We start from the raw sequence: 26,580 nt of genomic DNA, 5'->3' as shown, positions 1-26,580 counted from the left end.
TCTCCAGAACCGCCCCCATCCACCTCCTCGGGGCTTGGGCGAGTGATTGGTTCAGGGTGGGCGTCATGCCTGGGACTTTGAGTGGTGGCGCTTTCAGGGAAAGAGGGCTCTTTTCTCCCGGGGGGCTAAGCCCGGAGCTCCTGGGGCACCACGTGGCTTGAGAAAGAGCCCACAGAGAAGAAGGCAGAGCTGAGAGACAGAGAGAGAGACAGGGCGAAAGGCCTGGGGCTGAGGCTACCCCGCACAGTTCCGTTTGTCAGCTGATCCGTTTGTTTCCCTTAAGCCAGCTTGCACTGAGCTTGTCGACTGCGCCTTGTTGCCGACAGACTGTGTCCCTCCACAGCCTCGTGCTGAAACCTGGCCCCTAAGGTGACAGCAGTAGGAGGGGGCCTTTGGGCAGTGACTAGGTCATGAGGGTGGAGCCCTCAGGAATGGGATTAGTGACCTTGTAAAGAGCGCCCAGAGAGCACTCTGGCTCTCTCTCCACCACGTGAGGACACAGGGAGAAGTCTGCAGCCTGCGAGAGGGCTCCCACCAGAAGCCGACCATGTGGCACCCTGATCTCGACTTGGGGTCTCCAGAACTGTGGGAGATAGATGTCTCTTGCCATAGGTCACCTAGGCGCTGGCACTGTCAGAGCCGCGGGAATGAGCACAGCTGAGCGAAGCCACGCAACATGAGGCTGGATGCTGTGCACCGGGGCATCAGGGGACCCGGGCTCTGTGCTGCCTGCAGAGGGCACAGCAGCCCCTGCCAGTCCCCTCCCCCTGTCCACGCAGCCACTCCACACAGCCTTGCCGAGCTCCACCTCTGTGTGGGAGTGTAGAGGAAGGCAACCGGCCTGCTGCTGATTGAGTCCCTCTGGTCTCTGCCAACCCCTGTCCTCGTCCCCGCCACTGTCTCCTCATCCCCACATATACTTCACCCTCGACCCCAGCAAATGTTCTAGGAAGCTCCACCTTCCTGAGCCTTTGCACGCACTGCGTGTCTGCCTGTCACATTCTTCCTGCCTTTGTGCATCTTCAGCTTGGTTACCTCCTCTTCCATGAAGCCCTCCAGGCTTCTCCACTGTCCAGAATCAGGCCATCTGTCCTTGTGCCCAGCACATATTCTAGCTGTTGCACATGACACAATGTATTGTTAATGCGTGGTCTACATAAGTCTTCCAGAGGATCCAGGAAAAAGGTCTGATTCCTGGGCTCCAGTGCTCGGATGAGGCCTGGCATGGAGCATGTGCTGGTAAATGTGGGCTGAGTCAACCATGGAAGGGTAGCAGGAAAGATGAGCCATGGGCAAATACGTATAACACGACATGGGAAGTGAAGGGGTGGGGCAGGCAGTCTGCTGCCAGTTCTGAGCAGGGAGAGGGCGCAGCGGCTGTGGGGCATTGGAAAAGATTAGGGAGTGCCACCTTGAGAAAGTGGCATCTGGGGATTTTGACAAGCAGCTGTGTGTGGGTAGAAAACAGCCCAGCAAAGGCAGGGGGGAGGGAGCGTGCAGGGACCCGCGAGTAGAGGGGCATCTCCAGTGTCGGCACTGACCCCGACCTCCGGTCTCTCACAGCCTCACATGGGTTTGCCCCGTCACTCCTCGTGGTTCCACTGCTGAGGCTGCATCCCCTGGCCCAGCGTCCTCTGTGGCCAGCAATAGCTTCTGCCTTTGTGTCGCCCCATATCTCTGTTTCCCTGAGCTCTCTGCTTCTTTCGCATCTTCATGCCTTTGTCTGGGCTGTTCCCTCGGCTTGTAATGCCTTTCCTTGCCTCCTCTGCTCAGCCAGAGCGACGCATCCCCTGAGACAGTCTGTGGCTCTGGGAGCTGGTCTCTCCTCCTTGGGTCTGGATACAGTCTGGGAACAGGGGACCCCACTTGTGGGGTCCAGGAGTAAACGGCCGGTTTCCTGGCTCGACCTCCAGGTTGCCCTGGGTGGGGATAGTAAATCTGCGCCCGCAGGGCCTGGCTCCAGGTGGGAGCCAGGGCGATCCTGAAACCCAGCTCGAGCGCTTCCAGCCACAGCCTCAGGGCGGCTGGGGGCTGCACACTGTGGCGATGGCCTGGGGGCAGCCGGGGCCCAGGAGGCGGGGAGTGGGGCCATCCCAAAGTCTTGGGGTCCAGGCCCTGGGGCTCCCGGTCAGGGCCTCAGCCCCAGCCACAGGCGCAGTTCCCGTCCCTGCTCCTGAGGCTGACCAGGCCTGGCCCTGGCTGGCCTGTCTCCTTCTGTGGGCTTCTGGCTGTCCTGACCCCTGGAGCCACACGCCTGAGGCCTCCTCCCTCCAGCAGCCCTGCCCCTCCTCCACCCCCGTGCTCGGCCCTGCCGGGCTTCCTCAGGACCCTGTCCCCCTCACATCTCTACCCTGGACCCCTCACCCAGACCCGGCCCTTTCAGCTGCCACAGCACTCGGGGGGCCCAGGCCCATCCTGGGTGTCTTCTGGAGCTCTTCGTGGCCCCCACACTCGGTCTAAATCACCAGAGCAACTCTGTAAGGCCAGTGTTACCACTCTCGCCTTACAGAGGAAACCGAGGCCCAGCAAGGGAAGACCTTGGGGCCCAAGGCCATGCAGCCAGTAACAGGCTGGGCTGGAGCCGAGGACAGAGGTCTGTTCCATGTCCCCTCTGCACTCAAGTCCCCTCAGTGGCCTTGCCTGGCTTCCGGCCACTCTTGCTCTCTAGTCCGCCCTTGCATGCCTCTGCTCAGGTCTTCCCTGCTCCACCCCACTGCCCACTTGACCTTACCTCCCCATGGGCCCCCGGCCACCTCATCCGGTGTGGCTGCCACCACAGTCTGTGCCCAGGCCCTGCGTGCGCCTGTGTGTCCTGCTAAACTGAGCCCAAATACGGCGCAAACTTCACCCGTCTGTCAATCTGTCAATGCAGATGGAAATGACAAAGACTACAGTACAGCTTAGGACTGAATAGGGCCTTTCCTCTTTGTGGATGGAAGCAGGCACTGAGTGGGCCTCACAGCTAGGTCACAGGCAGTGGCTGGGGCAAGAACCGGCCTTAGGGCCTGGACTGCGTACAGGGTTCAAGGTGACCCCCAGTAAAGCCAGGACACAGAGCAGGGCCAGGTCCCAGGGAAGCCGGCACCCTGCCCCTTAGGACCACAGCGGGGGAGACTCTCCAGGGTCTGTCCACGAACGTCCATCGCTTGCAACTCCACTGAGCCCTGCCAGACCCTGATGGCGGCTGCCCTCGCTGCAGGCCCGGGAGGCAGGCCACGCTTCCACCCTGTAGCTGAGGAAGCTGAGCAATGGGATCGCTCAAGGGCTGAAGGAGGCCCTACTGTCCCCAGAGCCCCCCTCTCCCACAGCACAGGGCAGCAGGGTGACAGATGGCTAATCCAGGGGTCCTGGGGTGGAGCCTCACAGGCCTTGACTTCCTTCAGGGATTCCTGGTCCATCTGTCTCCCACACTAAGCAGACCCTCCCCTGGCAGTACTCTCTGGACTCTCTTTCACTCTGATCCTCTGCCAGAGAGAGCAGTGAGTCAGACAGACACACTTGCTGTGTGACCCTGGGGGAGCCAGTCAACCTCTCTGAGCCTGAGCATCCTCATCACCTGTTCTCCCCAGCACTGCTGTTCCTTCCTGCCCTGGCTTCACTCCAGTATTGCCCTAAACTTTGTAGTACCCATGCGCTCCTGACAGCCCTTGGGAGTGGAAAAGAGCTGCCTAGTGGTCTCACGGGTCCATCTGGTGCCCCTTGAGGCCCCATGCACTGTCATCCATTACACTGTTCCCTGGACGTAAGCTGTGCTTTCCCATTTCCCTCCACTGCACAGTGTCCTTCCTCCAGCTGGAGAACTCCTACTCATTCTTCAAGGCCAAGCTTAAAGGGCCCCTCTTCTGGGAGCCTCCCCAGGGGGAAGCAGCATCCACTCGGCCTGTCTGCCACAGAGCTGTGTCCCACTCCTATTGAGGAAAGCCCTGTGGCTGAGCTCCAGGAGGCACGTGGAGCCATTGGAGGGGGCAGGCTCTGGCTATCCCATATGCCAGCTGGTGACTGTGGGCCTTGCCACCTGTGACGGGCAGAGGGCCCCCCGGCCTCGCTGACCTGTGTGTGGTTCTGCTGGAAAGGCCTCTGCACTGAGTGGAGGTGTAAACTGAGGAAGGGATAGGACGCTGCCAGCCTCCTCTCTCCTCGCCGCGCCTCCTGGGGGCAGCACTCGCACCAGCTCCGTGTGGTCCTTCTGGAAGCAGTCCACGCCGACAGCTCACACCCAGAGCCCCTGCCTTTCTTATTTTTAAAGCCCTGGATGGGCTGAACAGTATCCATCTATGGGTCCATCTGCCTCGGGTGACAGGACTCTGGCTCCTGGCCCACCAGGTGCACTGCAGCCTGCCCTCCTCACTCTGGGTGCCCACCACGCACATGAGACCCTGGGCATCAACCCCATGGCCCTTCCCTGGACTAATACCTGTAGTCTCTCCCACACACTGCCCTGGAGAGCTTTCTAGAATGCAATTCTGACCACACTGCTCTCCTTCTTGAGCCCCTCTGGGGAGCCCCACTCCTGAAGGATGACATCCTGGTCTGGTGCCCGAAGCCCCCTGTCCTGGCCCGGGCATGGAGTGCACATCCTGGTCTGGCCCCTCCCAGGCCTGGGGCCATCTCTGGGGCATCGCTGGGTCCCCAGGCCCAGCTCCAGGGCGTCTGCTGCATCGATGGGAAGCACACAGAGCTGTTGGTGCCCTGCTTTTCCAGCAGTGTCTGCTGCAGAAGAGAGCCCAGGCTGTGCCCTCGGCTTCGTTCAGCTCCACAGGGGGCCTCAGTGCCGCCCGCTGTCTCTGGAAGTTCCGACCACCAGACCTCAGCTGCCCTTCCTGAGAGTGACCGTGGGCCTCCTGTCTCCCAGGTGGATGCCGCCCTCCCTGGTACATTGACAGGGTCATCGATGGTGCAGCCTTGGTCCCCGAGGTCTATTTCTGGTGTGTGAGAAGCCCCATAAGGGGCAGAAAACCAATTTTCCCACCTAGAGGCCTGCCTATATTTGGGATCACAGAGCTCTTGGCTCCCAGGACTTGGAGTTTTAAAAGAGTGAATGAAATGTGTAGTTTCCGAATGAAGGCAGAGGGTGCAGTGTGAGCGCTTTTGAACGCCCACTGAGCTGAGGGAAAGTCACCTCCAGTTCCCCCGGAACCCAGAGCGGAGCTGTGCGTGGTTGGAGCTGGTGCCGAGCTGAGTCCCGAGGCAAACACAGAAACCCCGTGTGTGAATATTTACGGAGCAGAGGTGTGCCCGGCCTGGAGGATGGAGCCAACCCACAGCCGTGGCCTCGGTCTGTGGGGGTGGCTCTGGGCTCATCTCTGATGACACCTAGGCAAGAGAGCCGTGCCAAGGCCCCTGAATTCTCTGTCTGGGGAAACAGCTGACCCTGAGAGGCTGCTGGGTGACCAGCGGTCACTGGGAGTCACTGAGGAGACTCCGAGAGGAATACGGCAGAGGAAGGAAACAGCCTGGCTTTGGAGTCAGACAGACCTCCTGGCCTGAGGGCATGATTCTGATCCCTCTGGTCCTGGGGGACACTGGTCCCTGGGCTGTGAACCTGGAGGACAGGCCCTGCCCATAGTTACCCTACACAATGCCCTTCCCAAACTGGTGTCCCGTGGACCACTTCCTGCAGAGTAACAGGCTTGCCTGAGGAAGGGGATTCCAGTCAAGCAAGTTTGAGAAACACTGCGTTACACCCTGTGAAATAGGTTTCTTTCCTGCGAGACGTGTCTGAGCCATCATTCTGCTTGTGGGCTTCCAGGAGGGCAGTGTTCCCAGCCTCACCAGAGCCCCCGTCTCAGGGCCTGGCTGAGTCTTGGCAAAGCAACTGTGCTGGGAGGCTGCGTGGGCTGTCTAGGAACTAGCGTTTCCACGAGCTGGAAGGAGGTCTGAGCCTGGCTCCAGGTGCTCTGAGGAGAAACATCCCAGGGAAGGGCCAGGGGCTTGTCTGAAGGAAGCCAAGAACAAACATGGGGTAGGGGCACAGCCAGGCTGGACCAAGGTGGGGCACGGCCAGCCTGGGCGTCCCAGCGGACCAGAAATGGGTTCTGAGCCGTATGGGGCCATTTCAGGAAGCTGGGCGGGCTGGAGCAACAGAACCCAGCCTAGGTGCAGGCATGTCCTGGGTGCTGGGGGCTTCTTCCATCAAGGCAGCCCTCCCCTGCCCCAGACCGTGGGGTGCCCACCACCAGCTGCCCCCGTTCCCTCCCTTGCGTCTCCCACAGGAGGAGCGGGGAGGAACCGTGCTCGGGGCAGCCTCCGGAGCGAAAGCAGGGCTTGGGCCTTGTCTGAGTTCGAATCCCGCTCGGGGCCTCAGCTTCCACAGCGCAGTGATCCTGAGGGTCAGAGGCCACAGCATTGTGCCTGCAGGGCTCAGCCTCCGCCCCCCCACCCCCCCACGCCTGATCAAAGCCCTGGAATCCAGCAGAGGTTTTCAACGCCTGCTGCCCTCCGCGAAACCCCACAGCTGTTTACAAGCCTGGGGTCTGCTTTCAATCACTCTTTCTCTGTGGAGATCAGCTGGGCTCCAGAATGTTTCCGGATGTGTGAGAAGCAGGCCAGGCGGGCAGGGCCCCGTGCTGGCTCGGCCCCAGGCCTTGCTCAGGGACCTGAGGGATCCCAGAGCCTCAGTGTCCTCATCTTTAAAATGGAGGTCATGCCCTCTTCTCCCAGATGACAAGTTCAAGATGGGTCCCAGGTCAGTCTCCTTTGTCTCCTTCTCTCCCAGACCAACCCAAGACACGTACCCCCACAGGCAAGCTGACTCGGAACTGGGGTCTGCATCGGCCTTGGGGCGGGCAGCAGGGAGTGCCCTTGGTGTGGCCTTCTGGTTGTCTGGCAGTGGGACGCCGGGCTGTGCCCTTGCTGACATCTCCTACCTTCGAGGGTCTGCTCACCCCCTCCCACACCCCGTTGAGTGCTTCCTAAGCAGGGTTCCACAGAGTCATCTTCTGAGAGAAATCAACGAGTGTGGCGAAAGAGGGGCTGTTTCTTGGTGAAATAAGTTTGGGACGTGGAGCAGGCTGGCTCCATCGCTGGAGCTTCTCAAAATTCACCCTTGAATGAGGCCTCAGAGGAACCATGTTGGCTACGGCTTAGGCCTCCCAATTGGCAGAGAGTCTGCTGAACTGAACTAAAGCAGTAAACTGGCCGTGCTCAGATGCAGGCAGGAGTAGATGCTCAGACCGGCCGGGGCTGGGGGACTGTCCTGCTTTCTGGTTGTAATTAACGCTGACGGCTCCCATCGGGGAATGGAGCCCTCACAATGCACTGGGACGGGGCCCCTGGGTAAGGGGGCTTACCAGGATTATCAGTCCAGGCCCCGTAATTACGGACCAGATGTTGACAATTCATCAAATTACAAGGCGGTTGGGGCCTGGGGTCCCGCATGGGACATGCACATTCCTGTGTGAAGGCTGCCTCATTATGGCTGTCCAGCAGGCGAGGGGCTGGATGGGCAGCCCCCTCAGGGAAGGTCAGCACCACGTGGTTGTGATTTCTCAGGCCAGGCTCTTTGCACATACGTGGGCCACAGCAAGACTGTCCATGCTTAGCGATTTCCCAGACGCGAACTCCTGCCCTAGGCAGAGGGAAGAAAGGACGCTCACTTCTTAGGTCCAGCCCGGCGGCAGCTTGGGCCTCAGTGGAAACACACAGTTCCTCCCGTGGAGCCCCTCCTGGAATCTGGGGTGCTCTGTCAAGAGGCTCTGCAGTCACCTATTGCACCCCCACTCACAGTGAGCTGTGGCGGCTTTAGCCGGGTAGGGTCCCCAGAGCCTGCTGAGGTCAGGCCCTGCCCCTCACCTGCTCCTCGGCCTACCCCCGCTGCTGCCCTCCCGCTCCTTGTCTGCACGGGGAAGGGCTGGGCCTAGACAGGGCTGGCCTGGAGCCAAGTTTGGTTTAGTCTTTGCAGTTGAAAAAGACCAAAACTGACTGAATTAGTTGTAACATTTAAAAACTGGAATGTTTCATATAAACATCCAGAGTTTGGACCATTCCTGAAAAGTTGGAAGTTCTCACACCCCGGGCCCCCCCGGGCCTGGCAATACCTACTGGGTCAAGTGCTCCTTCAACTGGGCACCACCCCAGGGCCCCAGGCTCCGCCCCTCCCTACTGCCTCACACCTGGCCTGCTGCCCCGACCAGGTGACCCACCAGCTCTGCAGGGGCATCTGAGTTTGCAGCCCTGAGCCTAGAGAATCGCTGGGTCCCTTTCAGCTCTATGACTCTGCGAGGCCAGGAGCCAGCTGGCTCCTATTTTGGGGAGAGGGCATGCTCCGCAAATATCCCGCATGTGCTGGAAGCAATTACACATGTGTCCACATTCTACATGGTGGCCAGAAGAGGTGCTGCTATGCCTTTGAACTGATCCCCAATCCCCACTTAAATTACCCACTTGCCAGTTACATGATTACCCCGTCAGCTATCAGGAAAAATCGTTCCTGGGTGTGTGTGGCGGGGGAATGGGGCTGACTCCCACTAGGCGTGTAGGGATGGAAGATGGGTCAGTGAGTGGGGCTGTGTCCATCTGAGGGCCGCCTCTGGCCCGATCTCCAGTTCAGGCACATGGGGCTGGTCTGGAGGAAGGCACTGGAAGGAGCAGACGGGTTGGGGCACCCATTTTGGTGGCAACCTTTGCTGGGGTAGAGATCTAGCAGGACAGAGCAGCAGCTGACCAGAAGGGTGGTGGTCCCAGTGTGGCTTGATGGAGATAGTCTAGGGGGAGGCAGCCTGCCTGGGACAGCACGGCTCAGAAGGTGCCCCTGAGACTGGCATTACTCACTGCTCTGTCTTCCCACCACCTTTCCTCCCCATAGTGACCGTCCTTGAGGCTCCAGTGCCCACTACAGGCCCAGCTCTGAGGGATGTCCGTGAATCTTTGAAGTGCTCCCACCCCAGGCCCCCCAAGCTTGGGCTGGTGCCATCCCATTGAATTTGGGTCTGAGTAGCCCCAAAAGGAGGCCCTAATGGTGGAACGACCCACTTTTGTATGGGAGATAACCCAGTGGGGCCAATCTCTCCTTAGATGCCCTTCCTGACAGGTGGTTGTGCAGCCCTGGCTTGCACACCTCCAATGATGGGGAACTCACTGCTTCCTGGGTAGTCTGATAGATTTGCAAAACTTTTGTTTAAGTCTGGCCCTTCCCAGGGTGGATGCCACCGCAAATTCCCCCGACTTGTGGCCCCTGGGGAGGCAGCTGACTGGCGTGATGATGCTGAGTGCCCCAGGGCCATCGGCCTGTTGGCCCCCCACCCCTAGTCTCCTGTTCCTTTGTCAGCTTGGCCTGTCTTGAGTGCACCCTCTCTCTGTGCCTTCTGTCTGGACATTCCCTCTGCAGCTCCCCACTTGTCAGCACCTACTTGGCCTTCTGACCTCGGCTTACACCCCTTCCTTGGTGAGGCACACCTGATCCCCACCAGGCCAGGCCAGAGTTACAGGCGCTCACAGCAACCCATGCCATCCCGGCCCTGACCACCATGCCTGGTGAGGTTGGAATTCCCATGAATTTTGCTTCTCTTTCCCATTCAACCACATCCTCCCAGGGGGTAGGGGCTCTTGGATGTATTCCTTGCTATTGTATCCCAAACACCAAACCAAGTCCCTCAAGCATCATGAGAACACAATGAATATGTATTGAATGAGGCAACTGCCAAGCGGACGCCTCCATGAATGAATGTTTCCTACAGGCTCGCAAGCCTGGCCTGGGAGCACCAGAGGGCGCTCTTGACCTGCTGAAGGCTGCTCCGGGCGCCCGCTGACTCCTGCCCTTAGACCACATCCTGGGAGGTCAGTCAGGAAGCTGGGCATTGAGGATGCTGCGCCAAGAGGGGCTCCCCCTGCTGGGGTCGGTGACCACCACGGTGGCAGGAACTGTCACTCCCTCAATGCAGCCTGTGTGGCCAGCACTAGGGCTCCTGTGGGGTCATTTACCTGGCTCCCCCAACTGCCAAAGAGGAGTCAGGGATGTGCGTGAGGCCACATGGTCTACAGAACCCCAAAGCCCATTCTCTCCCCACTGCATGAGCAGGACACGGAGCCACATCCCAATTTCAGGAAAGCTGAGTGGACCAGCTTCGTGCCCGAATACCTGCCTTCTCTCAAGTGCATGTCCTTGGAAGACCCGAGTTTGCCTCAGTGACCTGCTGCAGGTCTGCGAGCATGCTCTTCCACACAGTGGGAGGGGGATGCTGGAGGCTGTTTTGCTGCCTGAGGTAGTGGGAGAGGTTCAGCCAGCAGCCAGCCTGGAGGGCGCCACTCTGCAAAGACTCCAACACAGGCACATGTGCAACAGGCAGGACAAACCTCCTCTGCTGGCCCCCACAGTGCTGTCCCAGCTAAGTGCTCTCCCAGAGCTCGACTTGGGGAGGAGGTGCCTCGCGGGCTGAAATCTGGGGCTGGAGGCTTCCCGGCCACCGCCAGGAACATGCAAAAAGCTGCAGAGGGCGAGCGAGGCATCCGGGAACCGAGGGCAGGAGCCACAGCTCAGGCCTCTTGTCCTCTGGCTGCCCCACATGTGACACTTGAGGGGATGCGGGGCACACAGCATGGGACCAAGGCAAGCGGCCCGAGTCAAGGAGTGTCTGCCCTAGGCTTGCAAGGGACCCTGAGGAGGAAAGGCCAGCATGGTGGCCCTTTTCCTCGGGCCCGGCCGTGGCTCCCTGAGGTTCCAATCTGGGGGCTGTTAGGGGGGCTCAGGACATCTGCTTTCATCCCATCTCCACTCCACCCTGAATCTGGGGAGCTGGGGAGCAGCGCTGCAGGGGTCAGATGAATATGAGATGTAGGATGCCGAAATGTAAAAACAGATGCATTTGGGAATTTACAGAGGAATCATTTAACTAATTACATTTTTACAATCAAAGCTGTTTTTGAACTCCTAGAGTGCAAGAAAGCATAAGAATGTGTGGTGCTCTGGGGTCCTTTTTTGTTCACTTGATTAATTCCAAACAGTCCAACTGAGTTATTCGTTTTGAAATTGGTCCCAGGCTGAGGCCCTGTCTCATTCAGCACATCTTAGCTCCCAGCTTGTGTGTCCCCGGGGCCGAGGCCGGCCGTGCCCTGGTACTGATTCTGGAGCTCCTGCCCCGCCCCCCCGGGCTCCTGTGCCTTTAGCCAGAAGGGTCCTGGGTGCTGCCCAGTGCAAGCAGTCCTGGTTCTGGTCACTCGCCTGTCAGAGCAGGCCTGCAACTCCTGCGAGTCTGCTCCCTTCACTCCATCCCCACTGAGACATTCTTGATTCAGGCTTCATCTGCCAATATTCGCAATCACCTCCGACCTGGATCCCCTGCCTTCCGTCTCCACCCTGTAGCCAGGGAGGCCTTTCCAATATACACATCTGTCCATGGCACGCAGGGGCTTCCTCGGCCTCCAACTCTTCTGCTGCCTTTCCCTGCCTGCCCTCAGAGTCGCCATCCCTGGGCACATGGGACCACACTGCACGTCCTACCATGTTCACAGAGGCTGTGTTTGTGCTGCATGGACTGCCTTACCATCTTGTCCTCCTGACAAACTCCTATTCATCCCTCAAGACACACCTCAAATGTCCCTCTTCTGTGAGGCCTCCCCTGGTGCCAGGCAGAGTTAGCCACTCCTTCCTCTGTGGGGCCCGAAGCCCTGTCTGCATGCGTTATAGCCCAATCCACTGTACCATAAAGATTTCTTTATGGGAGGCTCTCCTGCTCGACCGGAACACAGCAGTGGGATGGGTGGGTGACTGGCCTTCATGTGTGGTCAGAATCTCAACAGAGGAGACTGGCCCAGAAAATCACTTGAGCAGCTCAGAGCCCAAACCAGTAGGGACCCATGAGCACTTGCTGAGTGGGTCGTGAGGTTCCAAGGGCCGTGCGGGCCTGTCTCCTTCCCTCAAATGACCGGGTGTGAGACAATCCACAGACGGGCACGAGTCCTGACGTAGCGGGGTGGGATGTCCTTCCACAGTGAGAAGTGCTGCACAGATCTGATTCCGAATGTTTTCACCAGGGCTGAGCAGCCACCTGGGGCAGGGCGGCGGTACCCACGCCAGCCCCGCTCCGTTCAGCTGCTCCCTGACAGGAACAGGACCCTGGCCAGGGAAACAGAATTAGACGTTTCACTGTGAGGAAGGCGTTTGATAGCTATGATGCAGAGGTGTGTGTGAGGGATAGGAGAGAAGACAGAAGGGAGAAATGGGCTTCTTCATTGAAGTCAGCCTCAGTTTTTTGTTTTTGCTTTTTGGCAAGCAGGAAAGGGTCTTAAGGGTTGGCTAACAGGTGTGGAATGCAGCGCACGCGGAGAGAGCACCGGGGCCAGACAGAAACAGGCATGAGGAGGGGCAGTGGAGCAGTCACTTGCGTATCTGCCTCTCCGGTCGGTGAGGGGAGGAGGATCCTCCAGCCGGCGCACAGACAGTCCTGAGCCGTGACCTGCTTCCTGACGTGGGGCTGGTATGACAGAGGAGACTTCACAACCTGGGCGCCAATCTGGGCTTTGCCTTGAGTCTCAGCCAAGTCCTGCCACCCTCTGAGCTCAGCTGCCCCCTCTAGCAAGTGGGGCCGACGCCGTCCACCCATCTCCCAGGGCGAGTCAGCATGTGTGAACAGGCACCCAGGAAGCACTCCACACGGGCGCTTGCTTGCCTGGCACATTGGAAGGGCTGAGGGGGGCTGGGAGGGGACAGTCCTTTCTCCCAGTTCTCTCGGGAGGAGATCCCCTGAGCCCTGGCATGGCAGTCTGTCTCTGGGGACACGTGGTTTCTATAAGCACAGAGCCAAATTTCCCTGGCCTCCTACCTCTTACATGTCCCTAAGATTCTACTCCATGCAGCCCCAGAGACCTCTCCAGCCCCCCTTGTACTATTTCCCCATCTTTAGCTCGCTCGCTCTGGCCACACTGGCCTCGAGGGCACCCTGGACTCACGGAGCTTCCTCCAACCTCATGACCTGTGCACTTCCTTTTTCCTCTGCCAGGAACCCAAGGTCTCAGCTCAAATGTCACCTTTCTCAAGAGCCTTCTGATTATTTGATCCCAATTTTGCCCATCCATCCACCCAGTCAGCACCCTCCTCACATTGTCCTTTATTCTCTTTCTAGCACATTTCACTGTTTGAAGCTATCTTGTTTGTTTCTCTCCTCCCCACCACAGGGAGAGGCCTTGTCCATCTTGCTCAGTGCTAGTCCAGAGACCCAGAAACATGCCTGGCATAGAGTCAATGACTGACAGTGTCTTTGAGGTGGGCCTGCTTGCTACCTCGGGCCTCGGCGCCCTGGCACTTGCTGGGTTTCACAATCTCCACGCACCTCTGGCCTCACAAACTAACACTCTCCTCACACGTGCAAATGTACAGAAACCTTAAGTCCTGGAAGATGTTACCAAAAACACATTTTTCAAGAAAATTTTCAATTGCATTCTGAAGGTTTGAAATAAACCAGGAAGTCATTAAAGTTCAATGGTAAGAGTCAGAAGTCAAAATACTAAAGAGGAGGAAAAGTGAGGGTTTGGACGTTGTAAACAGGAGATGAGAGTGTCTCATGTTTTCTGTGCAGGAGTCAAGGTGCAGGCAAGATTAAGCCTCGCATGAGAGACAAGTCTTTCATCTTAGACAGGAGCCACAGTTTGGAGAGGAAGAAGGGGTCATGATAAGAAACCTCCAGGAAGATCACAGTGACCTATAATCGTTCGTCCCTCTCTGACCCATGGCAGGCGGGCTGTGCTGGCCCCCCTCTTCCACAGCTCTCCGAAGACTGTGACTGGGTCTGACCTATCTTTGTGCCACCTCAGTACCCAGCACAGGGCACAACATCTTCTAGATATGTTGGACGGAGCCAAGCTTCCTATTTATGAGATGCAAAATCACTTATCAACATCAATGCTGATTGCTATCCCAACATGAAGAGTGCAGCGCCCAGGGCTCCTCTTCAGGTCCCAGCTTGGACTCACGATGTTCTGAGCTCCAATCCCCCCTATGCTGCTGATACCACGATGTCTGCTGTCCCTGGACCTCTTGGGATCTGAAAGCTCCCGAACGATGGCGGCGATTTTCTCTGTAAACTCTATCCCTGCAATTCCAACCTCTACCACCAGGTGGCAGCTAGGATTACAGAAATTTATCAAAACTAGCCTAATTTCTAAAACTATACTTCTAATGAAAAATACCCTAAATTAAAACAAGATACACACACACATATGTATTATTGTATTGGCATAGATTTAAAAGTATGATAATACCCACAGTTGGGCAGAGCTTGGGGGAACATGCAGCCTTCACATGTTCTTGGTGGAAATGTAAATTAGCACGGCCTCCTGGAGGGCAATTTGGCAAAAGACATCAAAAGCCTCACACACGTGTAAACCCTTTGGTCTAGCAGTTCAACTTCTAGACATTTATTCTAAGGACATAATCATGGAAATAAACCTACATTTATTCCTAGGATGTTGACTATGAGGGTGAAAAATTGTCAATATAAATAATATAACTTGGAGACCAGTTAAACACATTATATATAATATAATAAACATGATAAAATATGACATAGCTATTACATTCTATAAGAATTCTTAATGATGTGGAAAAATGTCATGCTATATTAAGTGAAAAAAACAGGCTACAAGAATGTATGTCCACTGTAATCCCATTTTTTAAAATAACAAATATAAAAGCAAACTTGCACATAAAAAATGTTGGAAGAAGAAATACTAAAATATTGAGCAGACTTATCTGTGGGTGGTAGGATTATGGATAGCTGCTTTTTCCTTTTTTTGTGCTTTTCTCTATTTTGGGAAGGTTTACAGTAAACACGCTTCTGTTGTCATCAGCAGAGAGCTGTCACTGAACCCTTGCAGCGGAAATGACAGGCCAGCTCCGAACAAGGAGGCCATGGACAAGGTGGCCTGGGCCCTTGTCCGTCCACCACCTGTCCCTCGGACATGGGTGGCTCCTATGCCCCTGACCCCCATTGGGCCACATGTGGACCTGGTTTCAGCTGGTCTCGGCAGGGGAGGGCTGGCCTGGATGAATCCAGAACATGCAGCCGGCACAGTCTCCACCCAGCCCTCCTGCACGACTCTTTTCTTGCTCTTTCTTTGCCTTACAAAGTGACATGTTTTTAGCACAAAGAAAAAAAAAAATCCTCCCCAGGGCTGGTCTTGAAATCTCCCAAACTGCCCTTTCTCAGAGCCCTGTGCCTTCCAAATGCTGCCGTGTGCTGGTGCATCAGCACCAGCTGAGCCCGTCCTTCCTCTCTCGAGGCCTCTGCGTGGGGTGGTGGCGGCGACGACGACGGGGACACACACAGCCAGAGCATCGAGGGAGGGGCTGTCGTGCATGCTGCCCCTGGCTCGCGGTTGACCCCATCAACCCCTCCAGCTCTGTGGCGGGGCCTTGCCAGTTCCGAGAGGCTTGTCTGCCCCAGCCGCGCAGCCGACCCAGGGCTGAGCTGGACTGGGTGGCAGGACGGGAAGCTCGTGTGGTTCTCTGTGGACAAGGTGCCTCTTAGGTGGCCCAGGAGTGCGGCAGTCCCCCTACCCTCTGGGGCGACCACACGGAGCTGTCTGTAAACAGACCCCAGGCTGGGAGCCAGGCCCTCCACGGGCCAAGAGATCTGGATTTCAGCTCAAAACACATGGGTCCCAAGTGCCTGGGCAAGTCCCTCCACCTTCCCCTGCCTGCCAGGCCTGCTTCCACCCTGCAGGGGACGAGGGCGGGCGTTGCCCTGCCCTGTGGGCCTCACAGAAGGGACGGCCTGTGGCAGTGCTGGTGCGAGGGTGCTTGGAGGCACAGAGCTGGGCAGGCCAGCTGGCTCCTGGCCCTGGAGGCACGAACGCCCTGAACGGCCAGCGGGCAGGGCTGCCCAGCCGAGAAGACGCCCAGACCCTGTGGCAACAGAGGTATGCACCCACACCGGGACGGGGACCTCAGGAAAAGGGGCCACCAGCCCCGAGGCAATAGTGGGTTTCTGCAGCTTCCCCGCCCTGTCACCTGGCCCAGCCGGCCTACGCTCCCCAGTAACCGACCGCTGTTTGGTCCAGGCTGACCTCGCTCCACCTGAACCCCAGCTCCCCTCTTCACAGGCAAGGAAATGGAGACTTCGGGCAGCCGAGGGGCTTGCCCACCGTTTCACAGCCAGTGAGTGGTAAAGATGGGATTTACTCCCCCGGCTGCCCAGCTGTGCACCTGGACTCCTGCCCGTCGCTCACAGAGCCTGCTGGCCAACCCCCCCCCCCGCCCCCCCGCCTCCCACCTGGGAGGAAAGGCAGGGATGGTGGCTGAGGGAGAAGAGGCCTCTGTGGGAGGGGGATCCCCCAGCAGCTGGTCTGGAGCCCCCTGCCCCTCACCTGGAAGAAATGATTCCCACCATCAGCCAACATCCTCTCTGATGCTCACAGCCAGGGAGAAAGGACTCCGGGGTCACTGTGTGCTCAGAGAAGACAACAACGGGGGAGGAAACCCACTCACTCTGCCACTCCCCTCCCCTTTGGACACCCAGCTAGGAGGCAGCAGCACTGGAGACCAAGCAGGGCCTCTTGACGCTCCACGGCCTCTGGGACGGTGGCTCCTGCAGGACCCTCCCCTCCATCGCTGTGACTCTGACCCTGACACACCTGGCCCTTAGAGAGGCCTCTGAGTCAATGAACATTTTCCTTCCTGCATCTCCCCGGCCTGAAGGCCCAGAGCAAATCTGTCCCCAAGGATGGTGCAGCCAAGCTCTCCTTCCGCCAGGCTCGCCCCTGCTCTGATGCAGCAGGACTTCTGGACGCTACGTCATGGTCCTAACTGATGCGCAGGACTCGGTAACGCACAGCTCCCCCATCCTGCTGCTTATGTGGCGCTCACCAAGCCTGTGCTGGGGACCTTGCTTCCAAGAATAAGCTAATTTTTAGGTTTAACTGTAGAAGATCTGAGAAGTGATGACATGAAAAAGGCCAAACTGGACCCAATCAGTCTCCCATTCCTGAGTGGTAACAGGACATGGTGGGCTGGGCCAGGAGTCCCCTGTCCACTGGCAAGAGGTTGGGGGCCTGCCAGTGTGGACGACACTCCACAGTCAGGGGCTGGACGCTGGGCTCGGGCCACACCCTGGGCAGGAAGGGCGGTGCGGGTGGATTCAGACGCCAGTGGGACTCCTGGAAGCCTCTTTGCTTTGCCTGCGGCTCTGCACATCCCACCTCTTCACAGAGCTCATGCTAATCCCCTCCACAGAGAGACCAGACCCCAGAGCAGAGGAGGAGGGAGCAGTGCAGACAGGGAAATAAGGGCTCAGAGGAAGGACACCGGCTCGAGAGAAAAGGACAAAGAGAGCAAAAAATAAATGGCAAATTACCGGGTAGCCATCTCGTCCTGATTGCCCCTGTGGTAATTAATACGTTATTAATAATCAGACTTTCGGCAGAAAACCATATGGCAACACTTAGCACTCACCCGGGCCCCCAGGTCCCCCACTTTCTGCGGGGTTTGCAGTTGATAACTGGCTCCTTCAGTGGGCCTCAGGGCTCTGGCGGGTCTGGGGGACAGAGCACCCATTTCTCGCCTCAAAGGGCCAGGCTGCAGGGCCACCAGGGCACACCCCACGCGTGTCCTCCCCTGTCAGCCGGGACCACGGTGAGAACCCCGTGGGGACATGCTTCCTACATGGGACCTGCTGAGGGGCCTAGAGAGCAGATAGGCGCTTCCTGCTTGTTGCCACTTTGACGGGTGAAGCAAGAAAGACAGCCCTGGGAGGCAGATATGGGGGTGGGGAGTGGGGGCATTGATTGCTACTGTATGCTTCTCCGGCCCCACGTGCTCGGGGCAGGGACTGCCTGGCCAGTGCCCCACACATCGGCATCTGTCTCAGGTTACAGGTTGTAAATTCTGCATTTGTTTAATACACTTAATAGTTTAACAGCCAAGTTCAAAAAAAAAAAATCTCTGCATAGCCCTCTGCATTATGCACTTCAGCGAGCTCACACAGGATCGCCTCCCTGTGACAGCCAGGAATGACTCAACAGTGGAAAATTGCTTGTGGCCAAAAAATCTACCAATTCTTGCTGGCTCGCTTTTCGGCTCGATGTGGCCCTACATGTAGGGGGAAGCCCAGATTCCAAAGGGTGCCCATCGGGAAATGAATCACTGTGGAAGTCAAAAATGAAACTGCTCATCCGAAAGGAATTCCTTTAGAAGGTTGCTTTTGGCTCAAGCCGACTGTCAATGTGCTTCTTGAATGGATTTGTCTGGACTCATCGGGCTCTGAAAAACTGCCAAGACGAATCAAAGGCAGACTCGTCACATGTCTTGGAGAAGGAAAGGGATTTCCGGGCCCACTGATGATCCCCTGCGTTCAGTGCTGCCTGGGGCTGCCAGCCCCGCCCTTCCCCCTTCTCAAACTCAGTGTCCTCACTGGCCAGCTGTGCTGGGGAGGTCTCAGCTGCCCAACACAGAGAGGGACACATATTTTGGCAAAGGAGGACAACGGACCCCGGGATCTAGTGATCAAGCCCAACTTATTCCTGGCGTAACTGCCCTTTCTGCCCAAGCACATGAGACAAAAGCATCTGAACAGATCCCTTGTTGCAGGGCACTTGGGAAATCCGGGCACGCTGCTTGCAGTTCTGGGCCAGAGATTTGGTGAGGAGCGGCCAGGCTCGTGGCAGCTCTCTCGGAAGGCAAATGGTCATAAAATGCTTCCCAGGGCAAGTCAAGCCATGGAGTTCTGTGCTTGCATTCATCTACAAATTGAAAAAAGTATGGTCCCTGTCCGGGACAGGGATTTCTTTTTTACAGGACACACCTCTTCAACCAAACATTATTTTCATGGAAGTGCAACAGAGAGAGAACAAAAGGTCTTATCTTTCAGGAGCAGAGAGCATAATCCAGGACACTTACAGGAGGACCTGCAAAACACAAGCAGAGAAGCCTCGTCAGTAGCAAAGTGAGAGAGGGGCCCTTGCCCAGGCCGGCCCCTCCCTCGCACAGCTGCTGCCCACCCATCGTCGCAAGACTTTGATGCCCCAGAGCCAAGTGTCGGGGGGAGAGGGAGCACCTTTGTCGTTGAGCAGCCGTGGTGGGCCTGGGAATGGAAATGACCATCCCGCATGCATTGGTCCACACATTCATTTCACAAGGCTGCTGCTGGTTCCCGCTTGGGGCTCCCTGTGTTGGGTTTTGTCACCCTGGGTAGGAATGCACCTGTTCCTCCTTGAAGAACAAATCTGGGTGCCCACTGGGGATGGGTTCATTTCTATTGAAGGGGAGAGACTTGAGGGAGAAAACAACTGGGACAGAGGGAAGGACACTCCTAAGGGCACCTAGATGTGTGTGGCTGAGCAGACGTGCGGGGGTGCCCGTGGCCCAGCCCTGGGGTTAGGGGAACCCAGCCTGGGTGTGCACGGGGAAGCCGAAGGGGCCGAGTCTGCAAGCATAGGTGGCAGCTGCAGGAAAGGCTGGTGCAGCACGCTGAGACTCGACCCACGGCAGCTGAAGACTCAGGGAGAACCCGCCAGTGTCCTCACCTTGCGGTTTGCAAAACACAGTGCATATCCATGACTACATCTGGCCTTCTCAGCAGTCTCTGTGAGAGGTATGATGACATACCCATTGACAGAGGACAACAGAGGCTCAGAGGGAAAGAAGTGACTTGTCTAAGGCCACATAATTGGTTAAGGTGGAGCTCATCCCGGAAGGAGGTCGCCCAACTCTCCAACCCTATGCACTTTCCATGCTGCTGTCAACCCAGTAACTCCTCTGCTCCAGCAGAGCCTGGACCTCAGTCTGGAGAGCGAGGCCAACACAGGGAGGTGGCACTCAGCAGTCAGTCGGCCAACACATATTTGTGGATTGCCACCTATGAGCCGGGTGCCTCTGGGGGCCAGTAACGGGACCCAGTGGTGAACGCAAGACGCAAGGTCTCTGACTCAGAATTTCCCTCGGATGGATAGAAACTGAAGAAAACAATCACACAGGGAGAAGCACTGGAAGCTCCCAGCACATAATGAGGGAGCCGAGCCAGGCTGGGCTGACCCAGGCCGGGAGGCTAGGCTGAGTCCAGAGGGTGAGGGATGATTATCTGCCAGGAAGGGGGAGGCAGGAGCACGGCAGAGAGGGGAATGCTCAGAACACGCCAAGACCACCGGGCTTTTGAGGGGCTCTGGGAAGCCCAGCGGGCTGCAGTAGGAGGGGCCCGGGGAGAAGGCAGGGCAGCCAGAGCACAGGGCCTGTTTCCATGTCCTGGCCCAGGGCGGCTTCACTCACAGGGCAGTGGGGGGTCGGCACTGAAGGGTTCTGCACGGAGGAGAAATGCGAAGGAGCAGGAACGGGTGCAGGGACTTGTTGCAGCTGTCCCCGTGTAGGGGACAGCGGCCCAGACTTGGGTGCTGGCAGTGGAGATGGAGAGAAGTGAGGGTCAGGAGACCTGATGGCGAGGACAGACAGGACACACAGGACTTGCTCATCAATTTAATGGCTTGGGGTGGGGGAGGGGTAGGGAGTGCATGGGGCTTACAGGAAGGAGAGAGATGAGACAGATTTCAGGCTTGAAAAACTGATGTATGATGCTGCTAATACTCAAGATGCTACCATGGGAACTATGTGTCCCCTAAGACTACACAAGGGGTGGGCCAGAGCATTGGCCACTCGACATCCGCATGCTGACTCCGCACTTTCTGCCAATGACCTTGCCCCCTGTTTTACAAAGAAAAGAAAAGCCGCTGGACAGACTGGCCGTCACCTTTCTGATGCCACCCACACACCCCTGTGTGCACCTGCACCTGGGCCCGGCCTCTCAGTGCCCCTCAGGGGAACTCAGAGGAGCTGACCTGCTGCCACCCTCCCTGCACCTGCCGCACCCACCACTCCTACTCCACTGGTCAGTGAGGCCCAGCCTCTCAGGAAGATCCCTCCCGACAGCTCTGACAGGGGCTCCAGCACCTCGGACTAAAACACCAACCTTTGCCCCACAGCCCCTCTACTCCCCCCACTAGCCGTGCTCTCTCCCTCACCCACTCTACTCTCACCCTAGCCGTCCTCTCTCCCTCAGCCCCTCTACTCCCCCCAGCCGTCCTCTCTCCCTCACCCCCTCTACTCCCCCCGGCTGTCCTCTCTCCCTCACCCCCTCTACTCCCCCCGGCCGTCCTCTCTCCCTCACCCCCTCTACTCCCCCCGGCCGTCCTCTCTCCCTCAGCCCCTCTACTCCCCCCAGAGCCGTCCTCTCTCCTCACCCCCCCATTCCTGCCCTAGCCGTCCTCTCTCCCTTCACCTACACTGATAGACGGGACACCTCCCCTCGCTGCCTCTCTTTCCCATCTTCCACTGTCTGGTGACCCTCAGATTGGATCCCATCCCTGTTGCTCCATTGCAGCGGCTCTCACCACATCTCCAGTGAGCAGAGTCCACTCACAAAGCCCAGCAATATTCACCTCCTGCTCCGACTCTCCGTCCACACTGCAGCTGCGCCCTCCTCTTGAGTACTGTCTTCCTTAGCTTCCTCCCACCGCCCTGCTGTTCAGCTCACTGGGGCTCCTCTCCCCGCCTCGCACGTGAGGCTCCTCAGGGCGCACATCTAGGCTTTGCTCTCTTCAGGGCTCTGCTCAGGGGTGTCCTCTCTCCATCTCCCCTGAGCATCTCACCCAGGCTCATGACTACAGGAGGCAGAGGTGTCCCAAATGTGTATCTGCAGCTGTGACCGCGCCTCGGAAGCCCTGGCTCCCTTTTTGAGCTGCCTACTTGACATTTCCCCTTGAATAATCCCAGGATTCCTCAAGCAAACGTGCACAGCCATGCTCAGGATCTTCTGCCCACACACATGCTCCTCTCCAGTTCCTCGTCACCGTGGATGACATCCCTTTCTACCTGGTTGGTGAACCAGAAAATGATGAGTCCTCCCCAGCCCTCCACACGCTCCCCCTCCCCAGTCTATCGGCACGTCCACTGTTTGTTCCTCTGGAATCTGTTCACTTAGGCCTGTGTCCAATACCACACCCTAATCCACGTTCCCACCATCTCCTGACTTGCAACAGCGTCCTCATGGATCTCCCTTGTCACTCATTCCTCAGACAGTCACTGAGCTCCTACGCTCTGCCAGATGCTGTTCTGGGCACGTGGGGTACATCAGATTCCCAGGAAAATGTGCACCAGGCAGAGGGGACACCCAGTGCACAGATGTCCTGGCTGGAGACCCAGGAGCTGAAACCCACCAGGAATGAGGGGATGCACTTGAGATCAGAGACAGCCTCAAATACACTGACTCATTGCCACTCCAGTCCACTCTGGGGCTAGAGTGTCATTTTCAAGATGCAAGTCTGATCAAGGCACTCCTGCCCCACTCCTCACTTTCCCAGTGTTCTCAGGACAAAGCCCCAAATCCGAAGTCCCTTCCAGGCTGTGATCTGCCCCGCCCTCCACCCAAGCCCCTCAAACTCGTGGGAAGAGAGCTGCCACTAACAGAGGGTGGTGGGCAGGCTTGTGGTTATCGGGACAAAATCAACTTGGAGCCACGCTCTAGCATGAACCAGGATAAATTCCAAAAGGATCAAAGATTTACATGTTAAAAAAATATATCATAAAAATCCTAGAGGAGAATATGGGAAGATTCCTTTCCAATCATGGAGCGGGGCAGGCTTTTCCAGCTCTAGTTCTAATCCAGAAGCAATAAAATAAGACTCTGATCCAACCATTTAAAAACAAAAAAGTCCGCGAGGCAGAAAGCACTGTAAGAAAAGTCAAGATCCAGAGTGGGAAGAATATTTCCAACTCACGGCACAAAAGCTAGACACCTGGACGTCAAAATACTCCTACAGACCAACTCAAAACATCAACAGAGCCGGCCCAGTGGCCTACTGGTTAAGTTCGGCACACTCTGCTTCAGTAGCCCAGGTTTGCAGGTTTGGATCCTGGGCACGGACCTACACCAATTGTCAGCCATGCTGTGGTGGCGTGCCACAAACAAAATAGAAGACTGGCACAGATGTTAGCTCAGGGTAAATCTTCCTCAGCAAAAACCCAAAACAAAACAAAATAAACCATCAACAACCTAATAGAAAAATGGTCACAAGATATGAATAGTGAGTTCACAGAAAAGAACATACAAATAGACCTTAAGTGTAAGAAACAAAAGCAAATCCTCATTCATAATAAAAGAAATGGAGGTTAAAACTATAATTGTATCAGATTAGAAGAAAAAGGAAAACATCTGATGACTCACTGTGTGAGGGAAATGAGGACAGTCCCCAGGATAAAGTGGTACATCCTCTCCAGAGAGTGATTTGGCAATACTAATTAAGATTTAAAGTGCATGTGCCAATGGCCTCAACAGTGATGCTCCTAGAAGTTTATTCTGCAGGCGTGTTTACACATATGTAAAAGGTGTACAAGAATACTCGTTGTGGAACTGGTTCAGATAGCAAAAACGAGAAACAGCACAAAAGGAGCTGCTTAAAGAAAAGATGGCATACTCATCTGAATAGAATACTATGCAGCTGTGAAAAAGACTGAAGCAGTTCTGTATGTTCTGATATGAAACAATCTCCAAGGCATATTGCTACACTTTTAAAAAAAGGTGTGCAACAGTATGCTATTATGCAGCCATTTGTGCTAAAAAAAATCTGTGTAAACATGGAACATCTCTGGGTGTGGATACAGGAAGGTGGTCATCAGAGTCGCCTCCAAGTGAGGGAACAGGTGGCAGGAGGACGGGAGTGGCAGGGGGAAGCTGACTTTTCCCCACGGACTCTTTGATGTCCTTGGATACACGTGTGTAGCTGTTCAAGTTGGAAAAGGCGATAAATTTTAACTTAGAAATGGCTGCAGTAAGCTCTGCGTTTTGTCTGGTCCTGCAGCCTTTTCTGCCTTTCCTCACTCTCACCTCCAAGCTCCCCCGAAGGAAGCTCTGCTGGGGATTATCATTCCGAGAGCCTGGGGCCTGGCGTGAGGCCAGCGCGTGGAGATGAGGGAGGAGCTGCCAGGGCTGCACTGGGACCTCGGCCTCCTAGCTTTCCCAACGATCTCACCAACCCCCGCTGCAACCTCGCCAGGTGCATTTTACAGATGAGGAAGCAGGCTCAGAAAGGCTACCTGCCCGGGTCCCGTCCTCTTCTGGTCTGGGCAGAACCCAGGCAGTCTGACCTGGAGCCTAATAAAGGGGCGGAGAAAGACCATTTTGGCAGAAAGAGCTCTGACATCTCCTGAGCTCCCCCCAAGGTCCTGGGAGGGGGCATGGCGTGTCTGAGATCACCCAGCTAGTGAGCAGCAGTGTGGGCTGGAAGCAGGGCTGTGGGACCCCAAGCCCCCAGCACCCACCCCGTCTGCAGGAGGCTGGCCAGAGTGGGAATGGCAGCCTTCCGGAGCATGATCCTGTTGCTGGTGGGACAGCCACATCTAGCCCATCTGAAAGACCCCACCTCGCTCGGGCCCAGCTGGCACCATGTCACCAGGCCACCATCACTCACATCAGCACCACATCTCAGCCTCCAACCCAGCTCCTTCTTCTGGGCACCCCAACCCACCAGCCAGAGAGGCTTCAAAATGCCCACCCCTTCCCAGGGCTTCCGGGTACACGGGGAAGAGTGCAGAAGCTCCCTGCACAGCTTGCCTGTGCGGTCAGTCCCCGTCCTCCTCAGCCACCACACCGCTCCACTTGTGTCTCTCGATTCTCCAAGGGGCCAGCTCTCTTTGGCCTCAGCACGTTCACATCTGCTGTGTCCCTGTGTCGGCCAGCCGTGGCTTCATCGCCGCCACCTTGGAAACGCCTTCCACCACCGTGAAATCTGAAGACATCGCCTCCCTCTTGGCCCCCCTTGGTTTCTATCACAGCTCCATGATCTAATTACTAAATCCATTTATTTGTGCAGTGTTTATTGTCTGTCAGCCCCTTTAGCAAGGCAGCCCCCTGAGAGCTGGGGCCCCATCTGCCTGGCCTCCCGCCATCTCCCTGCTGCTGTTCTGCGGGCCTGGCGGGCCGGGCACTGAGCAAACACGCGCCGAATGGCTGAGGGGCCAGAAGGGCAGGAGCGCCGAGCCGCCCGGCAGGCTGTCACCTCTTCTGAGCCCTCAGCACCCAGCTTCGGTGTGCGGGGTTTGTGCTGTGGCTGCCACAGCCTCTGGAGAGAGAATCTGCGTCCTGCAGCGAGCTGGAGATGGATGGGTCGCAGGGCTTGGCTGAGGCCGTCCAGGGGTCCCTGCTTAGAAAGTGAGGTGGGCTGCAGAGCCCCCAGCCGACCACGTGGTGGCTCCCCCACGGCCCAGCCCCATTCTGCACACAGATTTCAAACATGTGCTCCAGACATTGGCTGGATCTGCTGACTTTGCCGCCAGGAATGTGGGAGCAATTAGATAAGAGCCAGATGACTTGGGAAATAAATAAAATGGATGTCAGGGAGCAGAGGGTCACAGAGTCTGAGGCCTCTTTAACTGAACTAGTGTGGCCCCACAGGGTTTCCCAAACTGGGAGCCACGCTCCTCACACCTTAAGGTTAGGAGGGCACATGAGCTGCCTGTTGACAGGTCAGCAGGAGTGGGTGGACGGTCTGGGGGCCCACAATGCCCACCCTGAGATCACTTCCTGAGTGTTTCCCAAAAGGAAACTGGAAAAGCAAACTGGGAGGGTATTTCCCACTGGGAGGTGCCCCACCCATACACCAGGCCTTGGTGCCTGAGGCTGCTAGGGTCACTGTCCGTCTCACACCCACACCTGCTCCTCCGTGTTGCGCCTGGACTCCTGACTGCAACTCTGCCTGCACCCTGCTCTTCCCAACACACCCTGGCTCTGACCCAGCTCTCTGCCTCTCCACTCAGGCAGCTCAGGGTATGAGGCCCTGGCTCCTGACCCTTGGAAACCCATCCCACCACGAGGATAGCGATCTCCTGCCATGCTTCTCCGGGGTTTTGCCCAGGGAGGCAGCGTGGGCCAAGGGCTTTTAAACTGAGTTCGCAGGTAGATGGAACAAGGCTTGGAGGTTGGCAAATCCAAAGCCAATAATGAGTTAGTGCGCCCAGCACTTAGCCCAGGCCTCAGGCCCTGGACTTAACTAGGCCAATACTGTCCGGGGGTGTCCAGGCCTCAGAATCCCGGCCTTCCAGCTGAAGAGGTCTGGAGCAAGTGCCTATTCTTTGAGGCAAAGTCTGCTCCTGTGACATGTTGGGAGTGACCATCGCTGCTGCTCTGCCAATCTTTTTCTTCTTCTTCTCCCCAAACCCCTAGTACATAGTTGTACATTCTGGTTGTAGGTCCTTCTAGTTCTTCTCTGTGGGATGCTGCCTCAGCATGGCTTGATGAGCGGTGCCATGTCTGTGCCCAGGATCCAAACTGGCAAACCCCAGGCTGCCAAAGTGGAGTGTGCGAACTTAACCACCATGCCACTGGGCGGACCCATGTCTCTCTTTTAACATAGGTATTTACAGCTGTAAATTTCCCTCTAGGCACTACCTTATCTACATTCCATCACTTTTGGTATGTTGTGTTTTCACTTTCATTCATATCCAAGTTTTTTTGATTTCCCTTGTGACTTATTCTTTGAGTCATTGGTTATTTAGAAGTGTAAAGTTTAATTTCTCTGTATTCGTAAATTTCTCAAATTTCCTTTTCTTACTGATTTCTAATTTGAGTTCTTTGTGATCGAATGACATATTTTATATAATTTCAATCCTTTTAA

The 26,580-nt window shown here is 56.6% G+C and overlaps 1 protein-coding gene across 1 annotated transcript in view; it reads right to left on the bottom strand.

Moving 5' to 3' along the window:
- The window catches only part of COL23A1 (collagen type XXIII alpha 1 chain), a 315,117-nt gene that overhangs the window by 26,051 nt on the left and 262,486 nt on the right, over nucleotides 1-26,580 (bottom strand). Inside the window, exons 4-5 of the mRNA XM_044777582.2 lie at nucleotides 18,824-18,831; nucleotides 17,283-17,309 (exon numbers count right to left, since the gene is read on the bottom strand). Coding sequence (XP_044633517.2) covers nucleotides 17,283-17,309; nucleotides 18,824-18,831 — 35 coding nt within the window. The remainder of the gene's footprint in view (nucleotides 1-17,282; nucleotides 17,310-18,823; nucleotides 18,832-26,580) is intronic.

The sequence above is a fragment of the Equus asinus genome, chromosome 9 (genome assembly GCF_041296235.1).
Source record: "Equus asinus isolate D_3611 breed Donkey chromosome 9, EquAss-T2T_v2, whole genome shotgun sequence".
Classification (NCBI taxonomy): Eukaryota; Metazoa; Chordata; class Mammalia; order Perissodactyla; family Equidae; genus Equus; species Equus asinus.
This window is presented reverse-complemented; position numbering and strand designations above follow the sequence as displayed.